This window comes from Balaenoptera ricei, chromosome 1 (assembly GCF_028023285.1).
Source record: "Balaenoptera ricei isolate mBalRic1 chromosome 1, mBalRic1.hap2, whole genome shotgun sequence".
NCBI lineage: Eukaryota > Metazoa > Chordata > Mammalia > Artiodactyla > Balaenopteridae > Balaenoptera > Balaenoptera ricei.
Genome location: NC_082639.1, coordinates 161,134,576 through 161,155,712, shown reverse-complemented (window position 1 = coordinate 161,155,712; position 21,137 = coordinate 161,134,576). Strand labels below are relative to the sequence as shown.

The 21,137-nt window shown below is 52.1% G+C and overlaps 1 protein-coding gene across 3 annotated transcripts in view; it reads right to left on the bottom strand.

Annotated features, from left to right (window-relative positions):
• Positions 1–21,137, bottom strand: part of RASSF5 (Ras association domain family member 5) — a 71,947-nt gene that overhangs the window by 11,411 nt on the left and 39,399 nt on the right. The window contains exon 1 of one of the 3 annotated variants that reach the window (XM_059940624.1): positions 17,929–18,057. The exons of the other annotated variants lie outside the window; for them this stretch is intronic. Coding sequence (XP_059796607.1) covers positions 17,929–18,048 — 120 coding nt within the window. The 5' untranslated portion in view covers positions 18,049–18,057. Of the gene's footprint in view, positions 1–17,928; positions 18,058–21,137 lie in introns of those variants that run through there. 3 annotated transcript variants of the gene reach the window in all.

Here is a 21,137-nt window from a genome sequence, read left to right as displayed (position 1 = left end):
CTATCACTCCAGGCATACAAAGTCCTATCTCTGTTAGCCAATTTAATTTCTCACTTTCCTGGAGCACTTCCTCTGGATTGGCTCACATGTCATAGGGTTTGCTCATTCTTTTCTCTACACTAGTGCCTGGCAAACTTTTTCTGTAAAGGGCCAGGGAGCAAATATTTTAGGCTTCGTAGGCTATCCAGTCTCTGTTGCTACTCACCTCTGCCACTGTAGCAGAGAGCGACCATAGGATGAGTGTGGTTGTGTTTCAATAAAACTTTATTTGTGGACTCTGGCCCATGAACAGTAGTTTGCCCACCTCTGCTCTATACTGTCGTTTGTGCAGTTTCTCTGCCTAGGATACACAGCCCCCATCTCCCCTAGCTCCATCTTCTCTGTGTAGTTTCCCGAGAAAATTTCTGTGGCCCACAGCAATCTCCTCATTTTCTGCTCTCCTAATCTTTTAGGTTCCTGACATTTTAATTTCCAAATGGAGAAAGGTATACAGTATACAGGTTTGTACTGGTCCCTGCCTTTCTCCTAATATCATACTTGTATCAAGAATCAGGTGTTTCCTGTGTATGTCCTCCCACCACCAGTGGATGGGCCTTTGGTAACTTCACTCTCACTTAATGGACACTTTTCACAAGTAGACAAAAGCTTTATCACTTCATTGGAGTTCTGCTTTCTCTCCTCCCTTCTCCAATTGGGAGGCAGCCAGCTGGCTGAGGAAGGATGCAGGTGGGCAGCTAAGCTCACTCACCAGCTCAGGGACTCATTTCCAAACACCAGCCCCATGGCCTCAAAGCCTCGGATTCCTGTCATAGCAAAGCTGCAAATTCCACGTGCCATGGACCCCCACAGCTGCCTGCTAATGTTACCTCCACCACTGCCAGGACCTATGGAGGTGCCTTCACAGCCTGTATGGCTACCTTTAGCAGCTGATGATATGCTGCCTTTTACTGTTTAATTATTGTTTCACCTGTGTCAATCCCATCTCCCCAATTAGATGCTCCCTGGAGGGAGTCAGACAGGATATCTGATGATCATTCTTCTTTGGCACCCTCTGCAGGGCTCAGCGGAGAACTGGGCTGACCTCCAAGGACGTGTCAGAAAAATACCTGTTGCTTGGGTGGCAGGGAGAGAGTGGACCAGCCTAGGTGATACTCAGCCCAGAGCCCAGCGTGGACAGCAGTCAGGTCCAGGAGCACCTCACACCAACCTGCACCCCAAGAAGCAGATGCTGAGAAGGTGTGGGCTGCGTGGGGCTGTGGGCTTTGGCTGGAAGCCCGTCCCATGGCTCAGCTCTTTGCAATTTCTTGTTGAGAATGAAAGCAAGACCATCCAATGACATGTGACCTCTGGCGAGTCACTTTCACTCCTGGGGCCTCAGTTTCCTCATCTGTGAAATCATGAAGCGAGACCAGCAAAGTTCTAAGAAGACCCCTCTGCAGCTCTAAGATTTTACACAGAAGATAGGATAGGGTGGTTTCTTTCATCACTGCTTCCTCTTCTGTTTCAGAGAACTGGGTGTGGGGATGGGGGCCTCTGGGAGGAGAGCTGGGAGCTCAGCAGGTCTGCACTGCGGCAGTGACAACTGGTCTACAGAACGTGCCTAACGCTTCTCTTCGACTTGACTTTGCTCCTTACTCACCACTGGCTTTCTCTACTCGTTGGCCAGACCCCACGCTGGCCAAGCTCAAGTAGGTCCACACCTTCTGAACTCACACAGTTCAAGAAAACAAAACAAAAACTATCCCGGAAGCCGGTCACCATGAGCCTTTGCCACATTTCCTCTTTCTTAGCTCTTAGCAAATCTGTCAGCAGCAATTCTTTTGCCCCTTGGGTGGGAAGCATCTCCAGGCCTCTGTCTGGGAGGAGAGCCTCAGGCATCAGCTGCAGGAGAATGACCACCTGCAGACGCCTTCTGCCCAGCAGCTGGCCTGACCCAAACACCTGGTGTCTCTGTTCGGCCCATCGTAAGTAGGAACCTCTGAAGGAAAGGGGCAGGCACCCGTCTGTCCAGGCTGGGCACACCCTGCTCGATGCTCAGATCACATTCAGGGTTCATTGGCCCCTTTGTGATGGCCTCAACCAGATGGGGAAGAGGAAGCCCCATGGGGTTTCACTACAGGGCCCCCTCCCAGTCCCGACTGGCCGTGTTCTGGAATGGCTTCCCCAGCCCCACCCAGGGCAGTGAAGGTGTTGATTCCCACAAGTCCCTCTATGAAGCTGTCCAATGTCCCGAAATAAAAGAATCAAATTCCTTAACTGTGTTCCCTGATAGGTTATTCCCAGCAGAGGAAGGAAGGAAGGATGGAGCCATCCATACAAGCAGAACCATGTGGAATTTGAGCTGCTTTGGGGGGATGTAGAGGAGGAGCAATGAAAACTCGAAAGAGACTGAAGTCCCTAAAGACAAAAATATGGAGCGTGGTCAATGTAGACAGTCAGCAGTAACTGACTGAATTGCCCATGGGTTGGGGACTGTGAAAGTCACCTTGGGACATGAAACCGATGGGGTGTGGTCCCTGTCCTTGGAGCTCACAGGTTATCTGAGGAGGGAGGACAGAGACGCACATACTGTGGACACCGGAACAAGCACGGCACAACCCGGGACCAGCCTCGGCGGCTTCCCAGGCAGCCCAGCCCAGCTCCGCATGTGTGGGCACCGTGTCTGGGGGCTCTCTGGGCTGCCAGCATGTCCTGGAGCCTGGGCATGGCGTCCCTCACCCTTTCACTTGGCCATCTCTATCTACTGGCAGGAGCAGGTCACCTGGGGTGGCAGGAGCCCCACGCAGGAGGCTGGGAGAGCCCTGTGGCCTTGGAGCTTCGCACTTAAGTTCAGGCCCTGTAGTGCCTCATTATCATGATAAAAATCTCAACAGCCAGGCATTCGCAGGGTTTAGCAGTCGCAATCTCATTTAATCCTCGAAATAACTCAATGATGGAAGTATGTTATTACCCACTAGGCCACACTGCCTGCACATCCAGCCATAGGTTGGCCTTTGCTGGCCATACCCTTGGTCGTCTGTGAACGTGGTCAAGTCAGTCTCACTGAGACTCAGGATGCTTTGCCTGCGAAACGCAGATAAGAAGGCCTTCTTTACACATTTATTGCAGAGACGGAATGAGATTGCACATCTGGAAGTGCTTAGCACAATGCAAGCATACAGTAAGCACTCAATAAACGCCATGGTAACCACCAGCAGCATCAGTAGTCATTCATCTGGCAGGGCAACGGGAAGTTTGACTGGTGGGTATTGACCCCATGCGGGAGTCCTCTTGCCTTAACCTTGGCCCCTGACAGGCCTTTCAGCCTGGGCCACATTATGACTCTTGTTCATCCACTTTCATCTTCAGGGCTGTGGGCCCCTTTCTCCATAAAAAAGTCTTGGAAATTATATTTTATGATTGGTATAAAAACAAATATATAAATGTCATATATTAAAGTACTTTCTTCAACCTAAAAGTTCATTTTTTTTCTCCTGATTTTAAAAGAAATTAAAACATTTTTGTGGGCCCCTGAAGTGCTGTGGGCCCCTGGCACTACATGCCAACTGTGTGTCCCATGGTTAAGTAGGCAGTGCCTTCAGCTTGAGTCCCAGGTAGGGTGACTAGCTGTCCCAGTTTGCTTGGTACTGAGTTTTCTCAGGATGCAGGACTTTCAGTGCCCAAATCAGAAAGTCCTGGGCAAACCAGCACATGTGGTTACTCTAGTAGCCCCTGGTATCACCTCTCAGTCCTAGACGGACACCCGCCCTCACTTTTTCTGTCTACTGCAGGCCCCAGGGCACAGCTTGTTCTTCTTTCCTCTGTAAAACTGCATCCTTGTACTCTACCCTGGAGGTTTTCTTGACAGTCCCTCCCCCCACCCCACCCCCAGCCTGGCTGTGGCCTGGACACAGGTGCTCCGGCTGCCTCTCAAGGTCAGCACACATCCGTGCAGCTTGAGCATACAGTAGAAGCTTCCCAAGGGCAGGGACAGACTTGTTCACTGACGCAGTTCCCAGGACAGTGCCTGGCACACAGGAGGGGCCATTAAACATTTGCTTAATGAACTGAATAAAACACAAAGAAGCAATAAGACACACACATGCACACACACACAAAACCCAAAAACGAATCTATGGAAATGAAAGGTTCCAGAATTGTATAAGGGTCCTATAGGATTCCTGCTCCATGGCACCTATCTACTTCTGAGACAGTAACTGGAAATCAGGGGAGACTCCTGCACTCTGACTGTTTCGGAGGGTAGATGATGCAAATCCCTTCCATTTCTGTTCTCCCCTCCCCTGGACCGTTATGAAGCCCCCCTCTTTTAGCTCAGAGGTCTAAAGTGTGAATCCAAGCAGAATAGGGTGACACCCGTTCTACTGCAGTGGCAACAGGAATTTTACCTTGGGGCATTCTCTTGTGCCCTCAAGAGTTTCTAGGGCATGAGAAGGTCTTTTTTCAGGTTAGTTTTCCTCACTGGATCTCCTTCTAGGTCCCTGTCTCCTTTCAGTCTCCCTGACATCTTAGTTTGATCATTCAGTCTGAGAGGTCCTCCTCCTCATCTGAGAGAATTTGCCCCCTGGAACTAACATATCTTTGGGGGATACTTTCCTTAATCCACCACTTCTATCTAGAATTAGTGGGCTCTTCGACAGCATGAGCTTACGCCCCAATATTATTCCAGCACTGGTTTCATCCTCTATATAGTAGTATGAGTTGTGTCTCAGCCTGTCTCCCCGACTAGACCATGAGCATCCCAACACCAGGAGTTGTACCTTTTCCATCTCTGTATTCCCAGAGAACCCAGGACCAGAGCACTGCGGAGTGAATTAGGGATGATGGTGGGCAGGGTGAGTGAGTGGGTTCCAATAACTCATCCTAGACTCCAGTCTCTTCAAACGCTAGACTTGGCTCTTTTAGAATCAATTTAAAGAGGATTCCATTGTAAATCATATGTCTGACAAGGGATCAAGATCCAGAATATATCAATGTAAAGAGCCCCTATAACTCAACAATAAAAAAACAAACAGCCCCATTAAAAATGGACAAAGGACTTGAATAGACATTTCTCCAAAGAAGATATACAAATGGTCAATAAGCACATGAAAAACTGTTTGAAATCACTAGTCATTAGGGAAATACAAATCAAAACCATGGTGAAATGCCTATTAGGGTGGCTATTATCAAAAACACAGAAAATAACAACCTGTGTGCATTGCTAGTGGGAATGGAAAATGGTGAAGCCGCTATAAAAAAATGGTAAGGCGAATCCTCAAAAGATTAAACATGAAATTACAATATGACCCAGCAATTCCACTTCTGGATATATACCCAAAAGAAGTGAAAGTAGGACTTGAATAGAGATTTGTTCACTCATGTTCATAGCAGCATTGTTCACAATAGCCAAGACATGGAAGCAACCTGTTGATGGATGACTGGATAAACAAAATGTGGTACATACAATACGATGGGATATTACTCATTCATAAAAAGGAAGGAAATTCTGACACATGCTACAGCATGGAGGAACTTTGGAGACATTACGCAAAATGAAATGTCAGTCACAAAAAGACAAATATTTTATGATTCCACTCATATGTGGTTCCTAGAGTGATCAAATTCAAAGAGACAGAAAGTAGAATCGTGGTTGCCAGGGGCTGTGGGGAGGAGGGAATGAGGAGTTATTGTCTAATGGGTGCAGAGTTCAGAAGATGCAAAAGTTCTGGAGAGGATGGTGGTGATGGTGGTACAAAAATGTTAAAGTGCTTAATGCCACAGAACTATACACATAGAAATGGTTAAAATGGTACATTTTACATGATATATATTTTCTTACAATAAAAAAAGAAGATTCCAAGGGCAGGGGAAACTGGGGGCCATGTAACCAGCTGGATTCACCTGGTTCCCGTAAAGTTGGGAGTGTCCCTTACTTTCTATATTCCGGGAAAGTGAGGAGTTGATCCTACTTCTAAGCAAGTGGGCCCTCATCCCAGGACCTCCAGGACCAGGCTCTTTTCCTAGGCCTGGCCCCTCTCCTGCCAGGTGCACTAAGAAATGGCTGAAGCCTAGGGATGATCTGGACAGCCCAGCCCGGCTCAGAGGAACAGCTGCAGCTAGGAGAGGGTCTTATAGCTTCTTAGACGACCCTCCAGAGGGGAGCTCGGGTGCAATTCAGAAGCCTGGGCTCAGAGATCTGGAACGGGCCTGGAGACGAACAGTCCAATCACCCACATTCTGCAGAAACCTGAATCGTTAGGCGATTCAAGCAGTGGGCACTTCCCACCCTGCTTCAGGTGCTCTCCTCGCACCCCGTCACAGCTGGCCACGAGCAAGGAGCTACCCCAGCTTTCCAACCTCATACATCCTAGAGAAATGGATGCGACAGCAAGAGGAAGATCTGGGGCAACACTGCCTCATCTTTCCTCTGCAGGCCACGGAGTCGTGGAATTCTCCTGAAGTCACCGAGCTGGGAGCTGGGAACTGGCTTGCCTTCAGAGTTCTCCATCCCCACCTCCGAATCCCTTCCTCACTCTCACCTAGTGGACATCTCTGCACAAGAATGCTTTGCACACAGGGTTCCGCAGCTTCTAGGATCCCACGTGCTCTCAGAGCCATCAAGTCAAGCCCTGCAGAGTCACGGGGCCGTGAGAGATGGGCGGCTCTGGCAGTCCAGCTCGTGTGTTCTAATCACAGGCCGTGGGTGCCAGGACAGCAGGCGCACCTTCTCCTACCACGTGCTGGCTCCAGCTGGGGCCGAGCCTCCGTAAGTGATTCAGAGAATTCCGAGGTGGTGAGCGGGCGCGTGGGAGCCAGTGCCAGCTCCCCGCATCCCTGCACTGCCACGCTCGCTCAGAGGGGACGGGCGGCTGGGACACCAGTGGCACCGCCCTGCTGAGGGGAGTGGCTCCTTCTCGGCTCCCCTCTAACTGGAAGCCCCGCCTGTGCCTTCAGCCTTGCCGGCTGGGCTGGTGCTGGGTGCTGGAGCCTCGCCACTGGCCCACACATGCCCTCTTGTCCCTGTGCTGCCTGCCCGCCCTGCTAACCCAGCCCACGCTGGTGCTCCGGGATTACTCTGTGATACTGAAACGTGTCTTAGTTGGTCACCGAGTAGCTCAGAGTCTTTCCACGTGTGTGTCTTCTCACTGTATCCTAAAGGCTCAGGGGCAGGGACATCTGGTTTCCTGTCTCCTAAATGGCCTGGCAAAGTGCGCTGTCCTCAGTGACTCCAAGACCAATGCTGCTGACATGGGGCTGCATCTGTGAGCATCTCCTGGCTTCACTGCTGGGGCTTCGGTTACTTGGGTAATTCTGGAAAGAGCTACAGGAGAGGCAGCATAGCTTAGGGGCTGGGAGCTCTGGCATTAGATTACTTGGGCCCAAGTTCTGGATCTGCCCCTTACTACTGTGTGACCCTTGAACCCCTTCAGTGCCTCAGTTACCTCACTGTTAAATGGAAACCATACACACAGTTGACCCTTAAACAATGCTGGGGTTAATCTGCATATAACGTATAGTGAGCCTTCGGTATCCTGCATCCGTGAATTCAATTAACCGCAGACTGTGTACTACAGTCGTATTTACTATTGAAAAACATCCAAATATAAGTGGCCCATGCAGTTCAAACCCTCGTTGTTCATGCGGCAACTGTAGATGACGTGAGGATTAAATGCGTCTGTACACTTAGAAGAGTGCCTGGCACACATCCAGGCCCAGGAACTGACTATTACTATTTACAGTCTAACCATTTCCCAGCAGACCCCTAGCTCCTGCCCTTTCTCTGTTCTGTGAACAGAACCTTATGCCTCCACATACTGCAATCAAGAACCCCACCTCACGTCACAATTCAACACCCATCTGCATTCCTCGAAACAGCCTTTATAATCCCAAGCCCAGGAGTTCTCCACCCATTCTCACAGCCAGATGCTGGGCCCTCTTTAGCAATTATTCTCCACTGGAGGGGCAAGTCTCCCCATTTTACAGAAGGAGAAAGTGAGGCCGAGAGCAGTGAGCATGCTTCCTGAGGTCACCCAGGGTGAAGGCTGAGGGCTTGGGTTGCCAGGCCCAGTGTTGGGCCCACTTGAGGGCCTGGGGCCCCCGCCCATTCCACCTGGGCTGTCTGAGAATGCTCAAACTACTGGGGTCACCAAACTGGGATCTTCACTTGCTTAGAGTTAAACTGGGAAAGTAAAACAAATGAGAGGTGTATTGATTCCTCCTCCCTCAACCTGCCATTCCCATGGCTGAAAGGCAGACAGGAGAAGTCCATCATAGTGGGCTCTCCTGCCTCCCCACATGGACCCCTCTGCCTCAGCCCCCCAGGGAGGCCCCACTTGAGGAAGGACCACGCCAACACTTGTCAGCAGGTGCCAGGGCCTGGTTGCTTAGTGACCCAGCCCTGCCTGCCCTCATCCTCCAGGGCAAACAGCTGAGCAATCAGACGGGGTGGAGGGGGCCGCTCCATGTTTGGAAAGTTGTCCTTGCATTTTCTGCTCACTCAGTGAGATTTTTCTTTTCAAAGTCACTGGAAAAATCCATTGATTCCTCATCCAGAATCTTAGCAAGCTTCCCTTTCTCACAGTCCTGAGATCCGTTTTCACATACTTTGCCTAAAGTGCTGTGCGTGTCCTCCGGGAGCCCCCGCTGCCTCTTAGGGAAAGAAATTTTTTGAGGAAGAAGCTCCAAGCCCCTCCTCCTTTATCAAACATGCATTAAGTGCCTACCATGTGCTGGGGACACGATGATGAACAAGATCTGTTTCCTCTTCCAGAAAAGTACAGCCCATCAAAATGAGGGATAGGGGAGAAGGATACACCAGTGTTTTGGGAGCAGAAAGAAGGGAGCATCAAGTTGCAACTGGAAATGCTCTCTAAACACCCTGGACCCACCAGCTCCCACATCCTCCTCGCTAACCCACACTTTCCCAGCCATGTGTGACTCTGGAGTTTAGGTCCGCCTGCTGCCTCTCCACGTGTTCTGGCCAATGGAGGGCCCTGCCTCTCACACTCTCCGCCGCAAGGCTGGTGCCCTGTGGCCCCAGCTCCCCTTGACGCCTGTATCACTGCGCGGGGGACAGCCCAACACCACTCCTCACTCTGGGGGAGAGCCAAGAGATGAGAAGGATACAGAGGGGCTCACGGACTGGAGGCTGATGAGGTGCTGGTGGCAGAGTATGGCGACCAGGTTTCCCAAGACCAGAACAGGGAAAAACGGCCTGGATTTTAGCATCAGGAAATTGGCTGAATGAGAAAAACAGCTTCCTGTGGCAGGTCACCAGATTAGAGCTGGGAGATCCGAGTTATTTGGAGCCTTTCGAAACTTGACTCTCACCCGAGATGCCATGTGTGTGGTGGGAAGAACACCGTGTTTTGGAGTTGGATGAGCGTGGGATGGGCGCCTCGCCCTTGGCTAAGCCCCTCTCACATACTACCTCATTGAACATGCCAACCTTTCGGCTTGACAGCAATAGCAATTCTGCCAGTGTGGTCGGTTAGGCGGAAACGCTCTGCTGCCGCCCTCCCTGATTTTTTTTTGCCTAGAATTGTAGCCTCATACACAGCAGGGATCCAACCAGCTGGAGTCACGTTGTCTAGCACCGTGGACAAGGGAGGACTGATGAATGGGTTGGAGGAGGATGGTGGTAATGAGCACAGCTTCCCTCCCTGCCTGTATCAGTTATATGCAGGCCTGCTTGGAAACAGGGGAATGGCTGTAAAGACCCCTGACAGTCTCCTCCAGCTCCAGGAGTCTCTGCTTTTCAGAGGTTAAGTTAATCTCCTCCAACCCTTCCAGTGGCTGCTGCAGCTCTGTCACTGCCAGCCTGTCCCCAGCACCCTCCTAGGCTGTGCCCCAGGCTCTCTGATTCTGGGAGCTGCTGCCACGCCTTGACGAAAGTCACACGGCCGCAGGGCAGATGCAGCGTGTCTCCCCCCGGATGACGCTTTGCTCAGGGGCCCCCACCCCATCCAGACACTTCCTGGGTGGAGAAGGGGAGCAACTAGGGTCTGTTACACAATGTGGCTGGGGCCATAGGTCTTTAAGTGTGGAGACTGCATTTTATCCATCTCTGTATCTCCCACCACCCCAGTGCTCAGTGCTATAAGAAACTTAAAAACACAACATTTTGACTGAGCTCAGACATTGTGGGGTTCTGGATGCTACATAACGAGCAGGAACGAAGTGTGGGCTTTGCTCTGGAAGCAAATGGGGGGCTCCGAAGGCTTCGGGACACCAGACCGATATGCCATCGAATGCAGGGTATACAGAAGGAGAAGAAACAGGATGGAAACTGGTTGGGTGACCTCCTGGAGCATCTAGGGGTGAGGTGACAAGCCCCCAACATAGGGCAGGGCGGGGGACAGAAAGGAGAGACCGACATTTGCAACACTGTGGAGGCAGAAGCCACAGTGACAGACTGGATGGAAGAGACGAGTGGGAAGACCCCTGAAGTTTCAAAGGCAGGGGACTAGGAGGGTGGGGTAGAGACGGGGAGAGAAATCAATCATGGGCAGAGCTACGAGTTGGTTCTGGACATATTAAATTTTAGGCATCTGAGGGGCATGGGAGACCTCCAATAGGCTATAGAAAATCTATTCTAGGGACTTCCCTGGTGGTCCAGTGGTAAAGAATCCACCTTCTAATGAGGGGATGCGGGTTCGATCCCTCGTCAGGGAACTAAGATCCCACATGCCAAGGGGCAACTGAGCCCGCGCGCCACAACTACTGAGCTCGCGCGTCTCAACGAGAGAGCCTGAGGGCTGCAAACTACAGAGGCCACGTGCTCTGGAACCCGCACGCCACAACTAGAGAGAGAAAAAAACCCAAAAAACCCACACGCCACAACTAGAGAGAAGCTCAAGCGCCGTAATGAAGATCCCGTGTGCCGCAGCAAAAAACCCCACGGGACTCAACGACCCGAAGCAGACAAAAAAAAAAAAAAAAAAATTATTCTAGAGCCAAGAAGAGAGGTGAGATGGGGGATGTAGGCTGGGGAGTGATAAGTAAAGCTGGGGTGGGGTGGGAGAAAAGAAGAGACACGGACCAGGACAGCACCAAGGACAGAAGCCACAGGCTGAGGGAGTGAAACCTGAAGCTTTCTGCCACTACAGCTCCCTTCTTCCTCCTGGCCCTGAACTTAAAGGCTCCTGATTTTTGGCAAATATATCTGGTCCTCTTATCCCCAGAGAATATGCCATGCCAGGACTGGGATGCTACTTTACGGGTAGACTGAGCCATCCAGAAGAGGAAACCGGGGTCCTGAATGAAGACAGGTCTGGGTCCTCCACACAGGGGGATCCCAAAGCTGGACAGCACACAGGTGTGTGTTACCTGGCAAGTCAAGGGCAGCAGAGAGACGGGAACACAGGCTGCTGGCCACCCAGGCTGGGCCCGATGATGCCTCCCTTTCAAGCTCGTGGGGTGGAAGCTGGATCCAGAGTCCAATCTGATGGTGTAAACTAAGAGCTAGGATTCAAGGTTGATACCAGTGTAAAATCTTCCTTTCTCCCTAAACTGCGTGGGTGTATGGCTGTTGCATGTGCCCTGAGCTATAACTGGAACTGCTTTAGAGGGAAAAGCCAGCTGAGCCAGGATAAACTTGTGAAGAGAGAGGGGTGGGTGGGAGGGGAGGAATCTGGAACACAAAGGTGAGGATGTCTTGGCTAAGTCCCAGGTGGTCCTGGAAAGGGGGCTCATGTAGCCATTCAGACCCTCTTCCTGACCCCACCCTAGGGAAGTCCTTACAATTTAGAGAACTTGGTAGTCAGGATCTATCCCTGCCAGTCCCATGAGAAACTGGTAAGAAGGGGCTTCCCTGGTGGCGCAGTGGTTAAGAATCTGCCTGCCAATGCAGGGGACACGGGTTCAAGCCCTGGTCCAGGAAGATCCCACATACCACGGAGCAACTAAGCCCGTGGGCCACAACTACTGAGTCTGCGCTCTAGAGCCCACGAGCCACAACTACTGAGCCCGTGTGCCGCAACTACTGAAGCCCGCGTGTCTAGAGCCCGTGCTCCACAAGAGAAGCCACCACAATGAGAAGCCCGCGCACCGCAACAAAGAGTAGCCCCCACTCGTCACGACTGGAGAAAGCCCGCGCGTAGCAACAAAGACCCAATGCAGCCAAAAATAAATAAATAAAATAAATAAAATTAAAAAAAAAAAAAAAAGGAAACTGGTAAGAAGGCTCTGCTCCCATGCAAAGTGGTGAGGGACTCTCAGATAAAGAAGAAGGACAGGCTCGTATCGCACTCGCTAAAAGGACCAGATGAAGCGCCTGGGTCTGGAGGGTTGAAGTGTCTTGGCCACAGCCCCTCAGTTAAGAGCTGGGGCTGAGATGAGAAGGCAGGACTTTGCTTACAGTTCTGTGCTGCTTCCGTTACATCACGCACCGGTCATGATCACCAGGGGCTGTCCCCTCAGCATCCCTGCTAGCACGTTGTGGTGAGAGTAATGGGGACCGCTCTGAGCAGGGACCCAGGGGCTCTGAGTCCTTGGTCTGTCTCTACTTAGCTGTGTGACCAGGGACAAAACCTTTTACCTTCTGGGCTTCCAGCCTAGGAGGTTCTCTGGAATCTGTGATAAATGTTCGTCTTGAATTCCAATTGAAGTCATCAATTACCAAACATTTCCTAAACAGGTGGGTCCCAGACTTCAGTATATATGAGAATCACCAGGGGGAAGTATTAAAAAAGCAGATTTGAGGGTTCTACCTCCAAAGACTCAGGAGCCAAGAAGTCTAGAGTGGACCCTTGACACTCCATTTTCAAAGAGTGATCCAAAGAGAGATTCTGATGTCAGTAGCCAGGGCAAACCTTGTAAGCACCACTGAAGGCATCAGATGCTACAGAGGAACCGGGGCAGTGCTGAGTAAGGAAAAGCATCTGTCCTCAAAAAGTTCCCAGTGTAGTTGGGGGAAACAGGACACCCCGCCCCCCATCCCTGGAAGAGCACATCCTTGGTGACAGATGGAGAGGTACAAAGTCAAAGAGACAGAGGTTACGGCCCTTCACCAAGAAAGCAGAGCAGAGCTTCCAACGGTGCTTGGGCAGAGAGGTAGGAGGAGGGATGTGTGGCAGAGACAGCTAAGTGTTTACCACATCCGGCTTCCTCGTCCGCCTGGGCTCACAGCTGTACTTCATTTCCCAACCTCCCTGTGCTTAGGTGTGGCCACGTGACTGAGTTCTGGCCAATAGCACGTGGGTGTAAAACACACACACCATTTCCCGGCCTGGCCCACAAAACCTCCCATGTGTTATCCTGAGCCCCACCTGCCAATGTAACTTTACTTAAAGAGGGAAATAAACTTCTATTATACCCAACAACTGAAAATAACGGGGGCTGTTTGTTACAACATTTGGTCCACCCTGATTATACAGGATGCAAGAGAGATGATGCAGCAACTAAACTCAACCAGCATTTAGTCAGCGCCTGCTTCTGTAACCAGTACTTGGTGCTGCCTTGCACCTGAAGGGGATGCGAGTTCTGATCTTACAGGGTTTACCATCTTCACGGAGAAAAGGAACACTGGGAAGGGCCAGAGAAGCAACGAGAAGTAAATTCCACAGGAGGGGAATACAGGTTCCAGCCCCAAAGGAAGGCTATTGTGTGGCTGTGCTAGCGTGAAGAATCTTTTGAGGTGAGTCTTGAGCTGGGCAGGCTTCTGAGAAAGCACACAGAAAAGCAGTTATATGGTCCAACTTTTCTGAAGGTTTAATTTTTATTGCTCAAACTTGGAACCTACTTATTTTTAGTATTCTTTTCTCTCATGCCAAGAAGGTCAGGGGCAGGTGCTGAGCCCGAGACCTGGGTGTGCCTGCTGCTGGCAGAGAGACGGGGATTTCCCTGACTGGTCCCAGGGCTGTCAGGCTTGGATGACGTCCCTGGGGCCACAGAGGCCCAAGAGGAGATGGGGCAAGTGCAGGGACGGAACCAGGAGAGGCTTCGGACTGTGACCTCTGAGACCCCCACGCCTTCCTCTTTGCGTCTTCCTTGAATTTTTCAAGAATCAGTGGTATCAGTGTAGACCAGGGAGGTCCTGGGTATGGGGGGTGGGGTGGGGGGTGGCATGGGAAAGTATTCCAGCTGTGCTTAAGTATAATATTTAACCACAGATGGAGCCAAACTTCCACCTCCATATCCACAAAGAAAACATGCATGATGAAGATACAGCAAGCAGTATTCTAGGATAGACATGAAGAAGAACTTGTAAAGTTGTAAGATTCTGGGACTGATGAGAGGGACCCCTGCTAGTGTCAAGTGTAGAGTGAATGTTTCTTGGGCCGCTGTGCCTTAGGAACGGGGGGACGGTGAGGACCTTATGGAGTGGAGGGATGTAAGGACCCTGCAGCTCTTTCCTAGCCCGAGGTTGTTTGGGTCTTTCCATTTTGCAGAAGGCTCTGAGAGGACAAGGACTGCAGTTGATCCCTGTCACACGCTGAGTGAAGAAGACCAAGAAGAGCTCTTAACAAGGTTTCTGAGAGGGGTGCTAGTCCTGGCTCCACCCAGCCCGATATCTGGCCTGGTGAAGTCCTCGCGCCTCTCTGGCCTCAGCCTCTCCATCTGTAAAGTGAGGTGCCAGGTCCGGTTCCCTCCAGCTCTGACGTGCTGCAAGCAGCAGGCTTTCTGTGTCCCCAGAGCATTCACCCCGATGCTCTGCATGGCTCCTGGGGTCCCGGAGCCTGTGGAACATGCAGAGAGAGCTCAGAGTGCCCGTGTCCCTGCTCAGAGGGACTAAACTGCCACCCTCTGCAGGCATTTGGGGAACCGATGGGAGTGGAAGTTGGCCTCACTTCCAGAGTCAGATCCCAGACAGGAAGAAAGGAGCAGCTGGTTGGGATGCCCAAGGGTCCCAGTCACCAGACCCACAAATCACCAAAACCTGCCCTTTGTGGGACTAAAGCAGAAAAACCTCTGGGCTGGGAGATGAGAGACGTAGGTTCTAACCCTGGGTCCATCATGAACTTTCTGTGTGACCTCGAATGACCCCTCCCACCCCAACTCCAACGTCTTGGACTGAGTGACCGTGTGTGCACCTTCCTGAGAGCAGCTTGGTCTGCATCCCTGAGCACACAGGTTGGGCTTCCCCCAAGCCACCAAGAGCCCCATTTGGACACGTGACCCTGGGTAAGCAATCTAATCGTGCCCAGCAGCCGAGGGGGAAGTCCCCGGGGGGTCCCACCTCAGCCCCCTGAAATGAAGACTGAAAACTGGGTCTCTTTGCCCCTCTCAGAGAAGGCCCGAGGCCCCAGGAGGCAGCTGTTTTCTGAAAGGAGAGAACAAGCCGGGGCGCAGGGCCTAGCCCCACTTCCTCTGCTGCTGCCTCTCCGCCTTCAGGGCCTCCTCTCTGTGAACGAGGGCCCTTCCCCACCCTCCCACATCCTGCCCGAGGGGCTGGTGAGAGGCCTCCAGGACCCCTTGGAGGCCGGACCAGGGAAGGCTCCTAGAACAGCAGGAGGCTCCCGGCAGCTCTGCTCCAGCCCGGCGCGCGCACCGTCAGATACAGGTCGTTCTGACGAGGCTAATTATAGAAGCCGGCTTGGCCTTTCCCGAATGCGGCCCTCCGTCTCTCAGAGACCGGGAAGCACATAAACGCTTTTCCTTGGAGACAGGAAGGAGAAATTCTCCTAGGAGCTCATATGCGATCTCTCTTTGGGTAGGAAAAAAGCAATGTTAGGGGTCAGAATGGGGTCAGGAGATGGCAGATCTCTGAAACCCTTTCCAGAAGTGGCTCCAAGGGAGAAGAGAGAGCTAAGATGTTATTCAAGGCGGAAAAACACGCAGAAGGACCAGAGACTGAAATATGTGGATGAAGCTCCCCAGCCCCTGAGTCAGCCACACGCACCCCGTCACAGCCGGGGGCCACCCCAGTGCCTGCTCCCCGACCAGAAGCAGCCCTGCACCCCCTGCAGAGGGCTGTGCGGATGGCAAGGCTGGTGCTGAGAACAACTGTCCCCGACGGCAGTTCTGAATCTCGGTCAAGACTCTTCTCACACTGCAGCCAGGAAGAGGCCGGGGATAAGAGGGGCCATGGCCACCTCTCTGTCTTTCTTTGAAGCATTTATCCGTATCACCCTGTGTGGGATTCAACAAAACCCGTTTCTTAGAAGGGATTCTCGCCCTCTGAGGGCTTATAGACTTGGGCAAAATGAGGTTAGGGGGCTATGCAGAGGCCTCAAGACATGCCATGAATTCAAGAACCAGGCAAAGTGGAGTTGATGTGTGTGCCAAACCGAAGGTGTGTTTTCAGGAGCGATGCTTGCAGGGGGATTTGGGGGGAGAGTGAAGAGAGGAGGCTCTCTGGGCCAAGGAACAAGTCACCTCTCCCACTCCCACCCCACCCCAGCATATTTTATTGTCAAATATCTCTGTTTCTCCCAAGAAATACCAGAAACAGATACCTTTTTCATTTGCCAACTGAAAGAAACCTCAGCTTTGCAGTGCCCCTTCCTCTACCCAATCATGCAAAAAACCCATCTTCTGGGACCGAGGGCTTACAGCCTGGCGGGCAGTGAGGGCAGCAGCTAAACTTTGTTCTAAAAACAGGAACCATTTCCTTCCCAGGCAGCAGCAAAACTCTCTAGAGCAATGGTTCTCAACCTCAGCTGCATCTCAGAAGTACCTGGGGAGCTTTTCATAATCTCGATGCCCAGGCTTCACCCCAGACCAAGGAAATCAGACTCCCCTGCTGTGGGACCCAAGTATCCTCATTTTCTAAAGCTCAGCAGGTAATTCCAGTGTGCAGCTAAGGTGGAGAACCACTGGTCTAAATAAAGACCCCAGATAGCTGGAGTGCCCTTATGTGTATGTGTATGGGTGGGGGTGAGGGTGGGGGCCATGCTTTCTGCATGAGCCCTCCTTACCCCAGCCCCCAGTTCTTGAGAACAAGTGCAGCTTCTCGAAGGGGTGCCCCAGAACACAGGTGCTGGTTCCAGGGGCCTGTTTTAGATGATCCTTCAAACACTAACATCAAAACCTCTCTCTTCTAATTCTTGGGCGTCCTCTCGCAATTGAAAAGTCCAGGGCATTTATTTGAAGGTCAGACCCCAGCCAATGCGGGCCCTACGGGCAAGATGAACTATTAACCACGGAGGCCCCAGAGTCAGGCCTGGGGAAGTTTTTGGTTAGTTCTACTCGGTGTAGGACTGCTAAATTAATGATGGGCCTGCACACACCTGTGAAATTTAACAGCTCACTTCAGTGTACAAACAGGCCCTTTTAGGCAAGGACCTGGCTTGGAGCCCTCTCATCTAAATAACAAAACAAATAAATAAACGGAGCTCTGCCACCACTCCCACCAAGTATGTGGCAGATATATGGCCGCACTGGGAGGGCGAGGCCAGGGGACTCAGGCAAGCTGGGTGTCTACCACATACAACCCCATTAGGGAACGCATGCAAACTCCTTTCGGTTATCCCCAGCTAACCCAGGAAGTCAAAATGGTAGTAGGACAATGACCTAGGAGAGAAGTTTTAGTTTGCTTCTAGAAACACCCTAGACTTCTGCAAAGTTGCGGGACTGTGTTTTAAGCTGGTTTCTGGCCATTTGCAATACGGAAGTCTCAACCTATGAATGATTATCTTAATGAGGGACTCGGTGCCATCCACTTGCCATGGAGAGCTTCAAAGCTGGGATTTGGGGGAAGGTCACCCTCCCAGGCACAGATGAGCATGTCCCCAAACCACGAGCCAAGCTCTGTCCCCAAATCCTAGAGAGCCATTTTGAAAAGGTCCAGGGACAAGAAATGCTGAAAGGAGCATTTGCCGGTTGTCCCCAAAGGGCTCCAGATCCAACCCGTGGTCTCCTCCGCCAACAAGTTCAAGAGGGTGCGCAGGGCAACTGCCCACCCACGCCCGTAAGACATGACTGCCTGTTTGCCAGGTGCAAGGTTTCCCTTCTAGACCACAGAGGTTATTTCCCCACAATGAAAGTCTCTTGTATTATTAAGTTTACCTTCCAAGGATGTTTGCTCTGCACATTCCTGAAAAAGGTGGTCTTGGCAGTGAAGAAACAATCCTCCAGTTCCTCCTCCAGGCTGCAGTACCCACTGCTCATGCTGCTGTCCACTGTCATCTAGCCCGGAGCCCCGGCCGGAGGCAGCGGGCGCATCTGATGGGGCCAGGCTCTCGGGATGCGGCGGAGGGAGGTGGGGATCCCTCCCCAGGCGGCCGCGGCGTGAGCTTCTAGCCCCGCCGGGGAGCGAGTCCGTTATCGGGCCGGGCAGACCCGGAGCCGGCTGCCTCGGTTTTTTTACACTGGGGCCCGAGTGGCTCGGGCGGCGGCGTAACCTGTTCCCCAGCGGCTGCCAGCACTGGGGTCGGACCTGGACTCCGCCGCGCTCACCTCGCTCTCCAACTCACTAGGCATCTGCGGTTTCAGCCCCTCCGCGCCGGCTCCCCCCTCCGCCCCGCGCGCCGAGCGCCATCTCGACACCTCCCCCGCCTCCCGCGCCTTTCCTGCCCCTCGCACTGCACACAGAGGAGTTCGGAAGCCACTTCCTCTCGCAAGGTTCCTCAAAGCCGCTGGCTGTCGCGGCGCCCCTCCCCCTCCTCCCGCCCCAGGCCTGCGCCTCCCCACCCTGCCCCTGGACCACGTTGGCAAGTGGACCTAGGGCATCACGAGTCAGATTAGGGATTCAGGGCAGGAATAGACTAGGATGGACCCGAGGGAGAAAATTCCCTCTCTCCTCTCTTCATCCTTCTGGAAGCAGCTCATTCTCATCGCCCAGGATGGCTCAAGTTCAGGAGTAGCATGTGCTCTAAGATCGACAGTGTCCCTCCTCCCTTCCCCCCATCCATGCCTCACCTCACCCTCTCATTCCCCATTCACTGGGTGAAGGAGCCACGTCAATCAGAGTGGTTAGAGAAGTGACTGCATTAGAAGAAAATCAATATCGGGCCTGTCTGGAGAAGCAGTAATATTTTAACTCGGAAATGCCAGAAGAAATGGCAGGGGCCCCCCCAAGCATATGCAAATCATATGCAAAGTTATGGCAAACTGCCGAGCAAGCAGGCCCTTCCACCCACACAGGGAACTTGGCCTTCAGGAAGCCTCAGGTTAATAAAGGAGCCTGCAGACACCACCCAGGTTACTGGTGCATCTTCCTGGTGGTCTGGCCAAGAGGGGGCCAGACCTTTGCCAGATCTTTTGATTCCCATCAAGGACAACTCAGTTACATTTCTCCATCAGACTGGATGAAGGAACACCTTCCTTGACGGGCTGAATCCTTCAGATCCTTCATCCACAGTAGTTACTGCCTGTGCCTGGTGATTTACATGCAGTCTGTCACTTAACTTTCCCAATAGCCTTGAGATAGAGATTATTATTCCCTTTTTATGGATGAGGAAACTGAAGCTCAGAGTCACACAAGTAGGACGCATGTTCTGGGACTCAGAACCAGGTGTGTGCAATTCTAGGGCCTGTGCTTCTAGCCACTGTGATGTACAGTCTCTCAGCAGGGATGGGACTGATTTGGTGTGCGTGCTGACATCTTTCGACAGAGTGGGGCTTGGAGTCTTAGGAAAAAAAACAAGCCTTCAGAGCCTGGCAATGCCAGGGGCACCATGCTTGTGGAGTCTCATGGCCTGGGGACCCCAGAGGGACCCTGGGAGCACCCCAGAGAGCGGCTGAGAGGGGTTATCAGGACTTTCTCCAAGTCTGTGTCTCCTGTAGTTCTGAAACAATCCAGTCCTGGGGCACAAGCTGGGTGGAGGGCTAGACTCAGCCCCCAGACTGCAAGCTGCCAACTCCATTTTAAGCTCTGGCTACTTTTGTGAGGAACCCTCTTCCTCCCCCATCTTAGTCAAATCTGTCAGCGCTCAGGATGGTTTCAAACTGCAGCCCAATTTGGCTCCATCCTCCCACACAGTCTTTTTTTCCAGGAGCCAGTGAGTGCCTGGCCAGTGCCCCAGCCGGCTGACCGCCCTCAGCTCCAGAGAAGGGTCAATACTGGTAGCTGGGAGATACCTTGGCAGGGAGATAAGTGGAGGTAAACAGCTGGGGGTGGGGGCTGAGGTGAGCTACGGGGTGTTTCCAGGGAAGAACTCACAGTAGTGGGGTTGAAAGTAGGTTTTGGCTTTGTCTAGAGCAATCTTTTCTTCAAATGAATATTTTAAAGGCTGTTCTTTTTTGGGGGGGTTACCCCAGAAACTGTGGTCCAGGCAAAGGTTTTGGCCTCACCAGCACCCCTAAGGCCAATGCCAGAATGATGAATGCTGCAGGGAGGGGGGAACTGCGTGACCCTTGGGCCATCAGTAACAGCCTACCTGCTTTGTTGAGCCAGGGAAGGAATGCACGTTTCTTGATAAAAGGAACCTCCTTGCTCAGTGGGAATCCAATATTTAAAGAAAAAGCAGGCCCCAGATTCTCTGGCCACGCTGTGTCCTTGGAGCCACACAGTGACCTCTGCAGAGCAGCTACAGTGCTACACATTTTAAATGTACAATCTTAAAATACAGCTAATAACAAGCTTTTTGAACTGCAAGCCAAAGCACCCCAGGAGTCAGCGTGAGTCTCTCCTTGTGAGCAGCACACTAGATGCCAGACCTACTTAGGAAAGGTCTAAGTGACACTGCATTCTTCTAGGGTGCTGCTCCCTGCCAGTCCAAATATTATGAATAACTGACATCTGAATAGAGCTTTTCAAAGCCCTTTTACCTCATCACGTAGGTTGCTCTACAACCTTGAGAGCAGATTTTACCCCCATTTTACAGATGAGGAAACTGAGGGAAGCAACATGTTCCATCACAGCTCATTACATACTCTCAAAGCCTAGTTAGTGTCTCTGTCTCTACCCCCACTCCACCTGTCAATGAGTCTAGGCTTGGAAGGAAGCCACGTGTAAGACGCCAGCAAAAGGGAGACTGTGCTGGCGAGGACCCTGGGATGCTTCTGAACCCGGCAAAGGTCACGTACGATACAATAAGTTGGCCAGCCTCCAGGAGGAAAAATCCAGATAGAAGCTCCACAGTCCCAAAGGGAGGAAGATTGGATTCGTTTCAGTGTCCAGTGACTCTGTCTGTACCCCTTCCCCGTGAACAATCAACAGTAGTGGTAACCTGACCAGGGAAGGAGGGAAGGTGGCAGGAAGAGCCTGGGCAACAGCCTTTCAAGGCTCTGGAAGTGAACACACAGGGACAGGAACTGGCTGTTCTTGTCCCTGG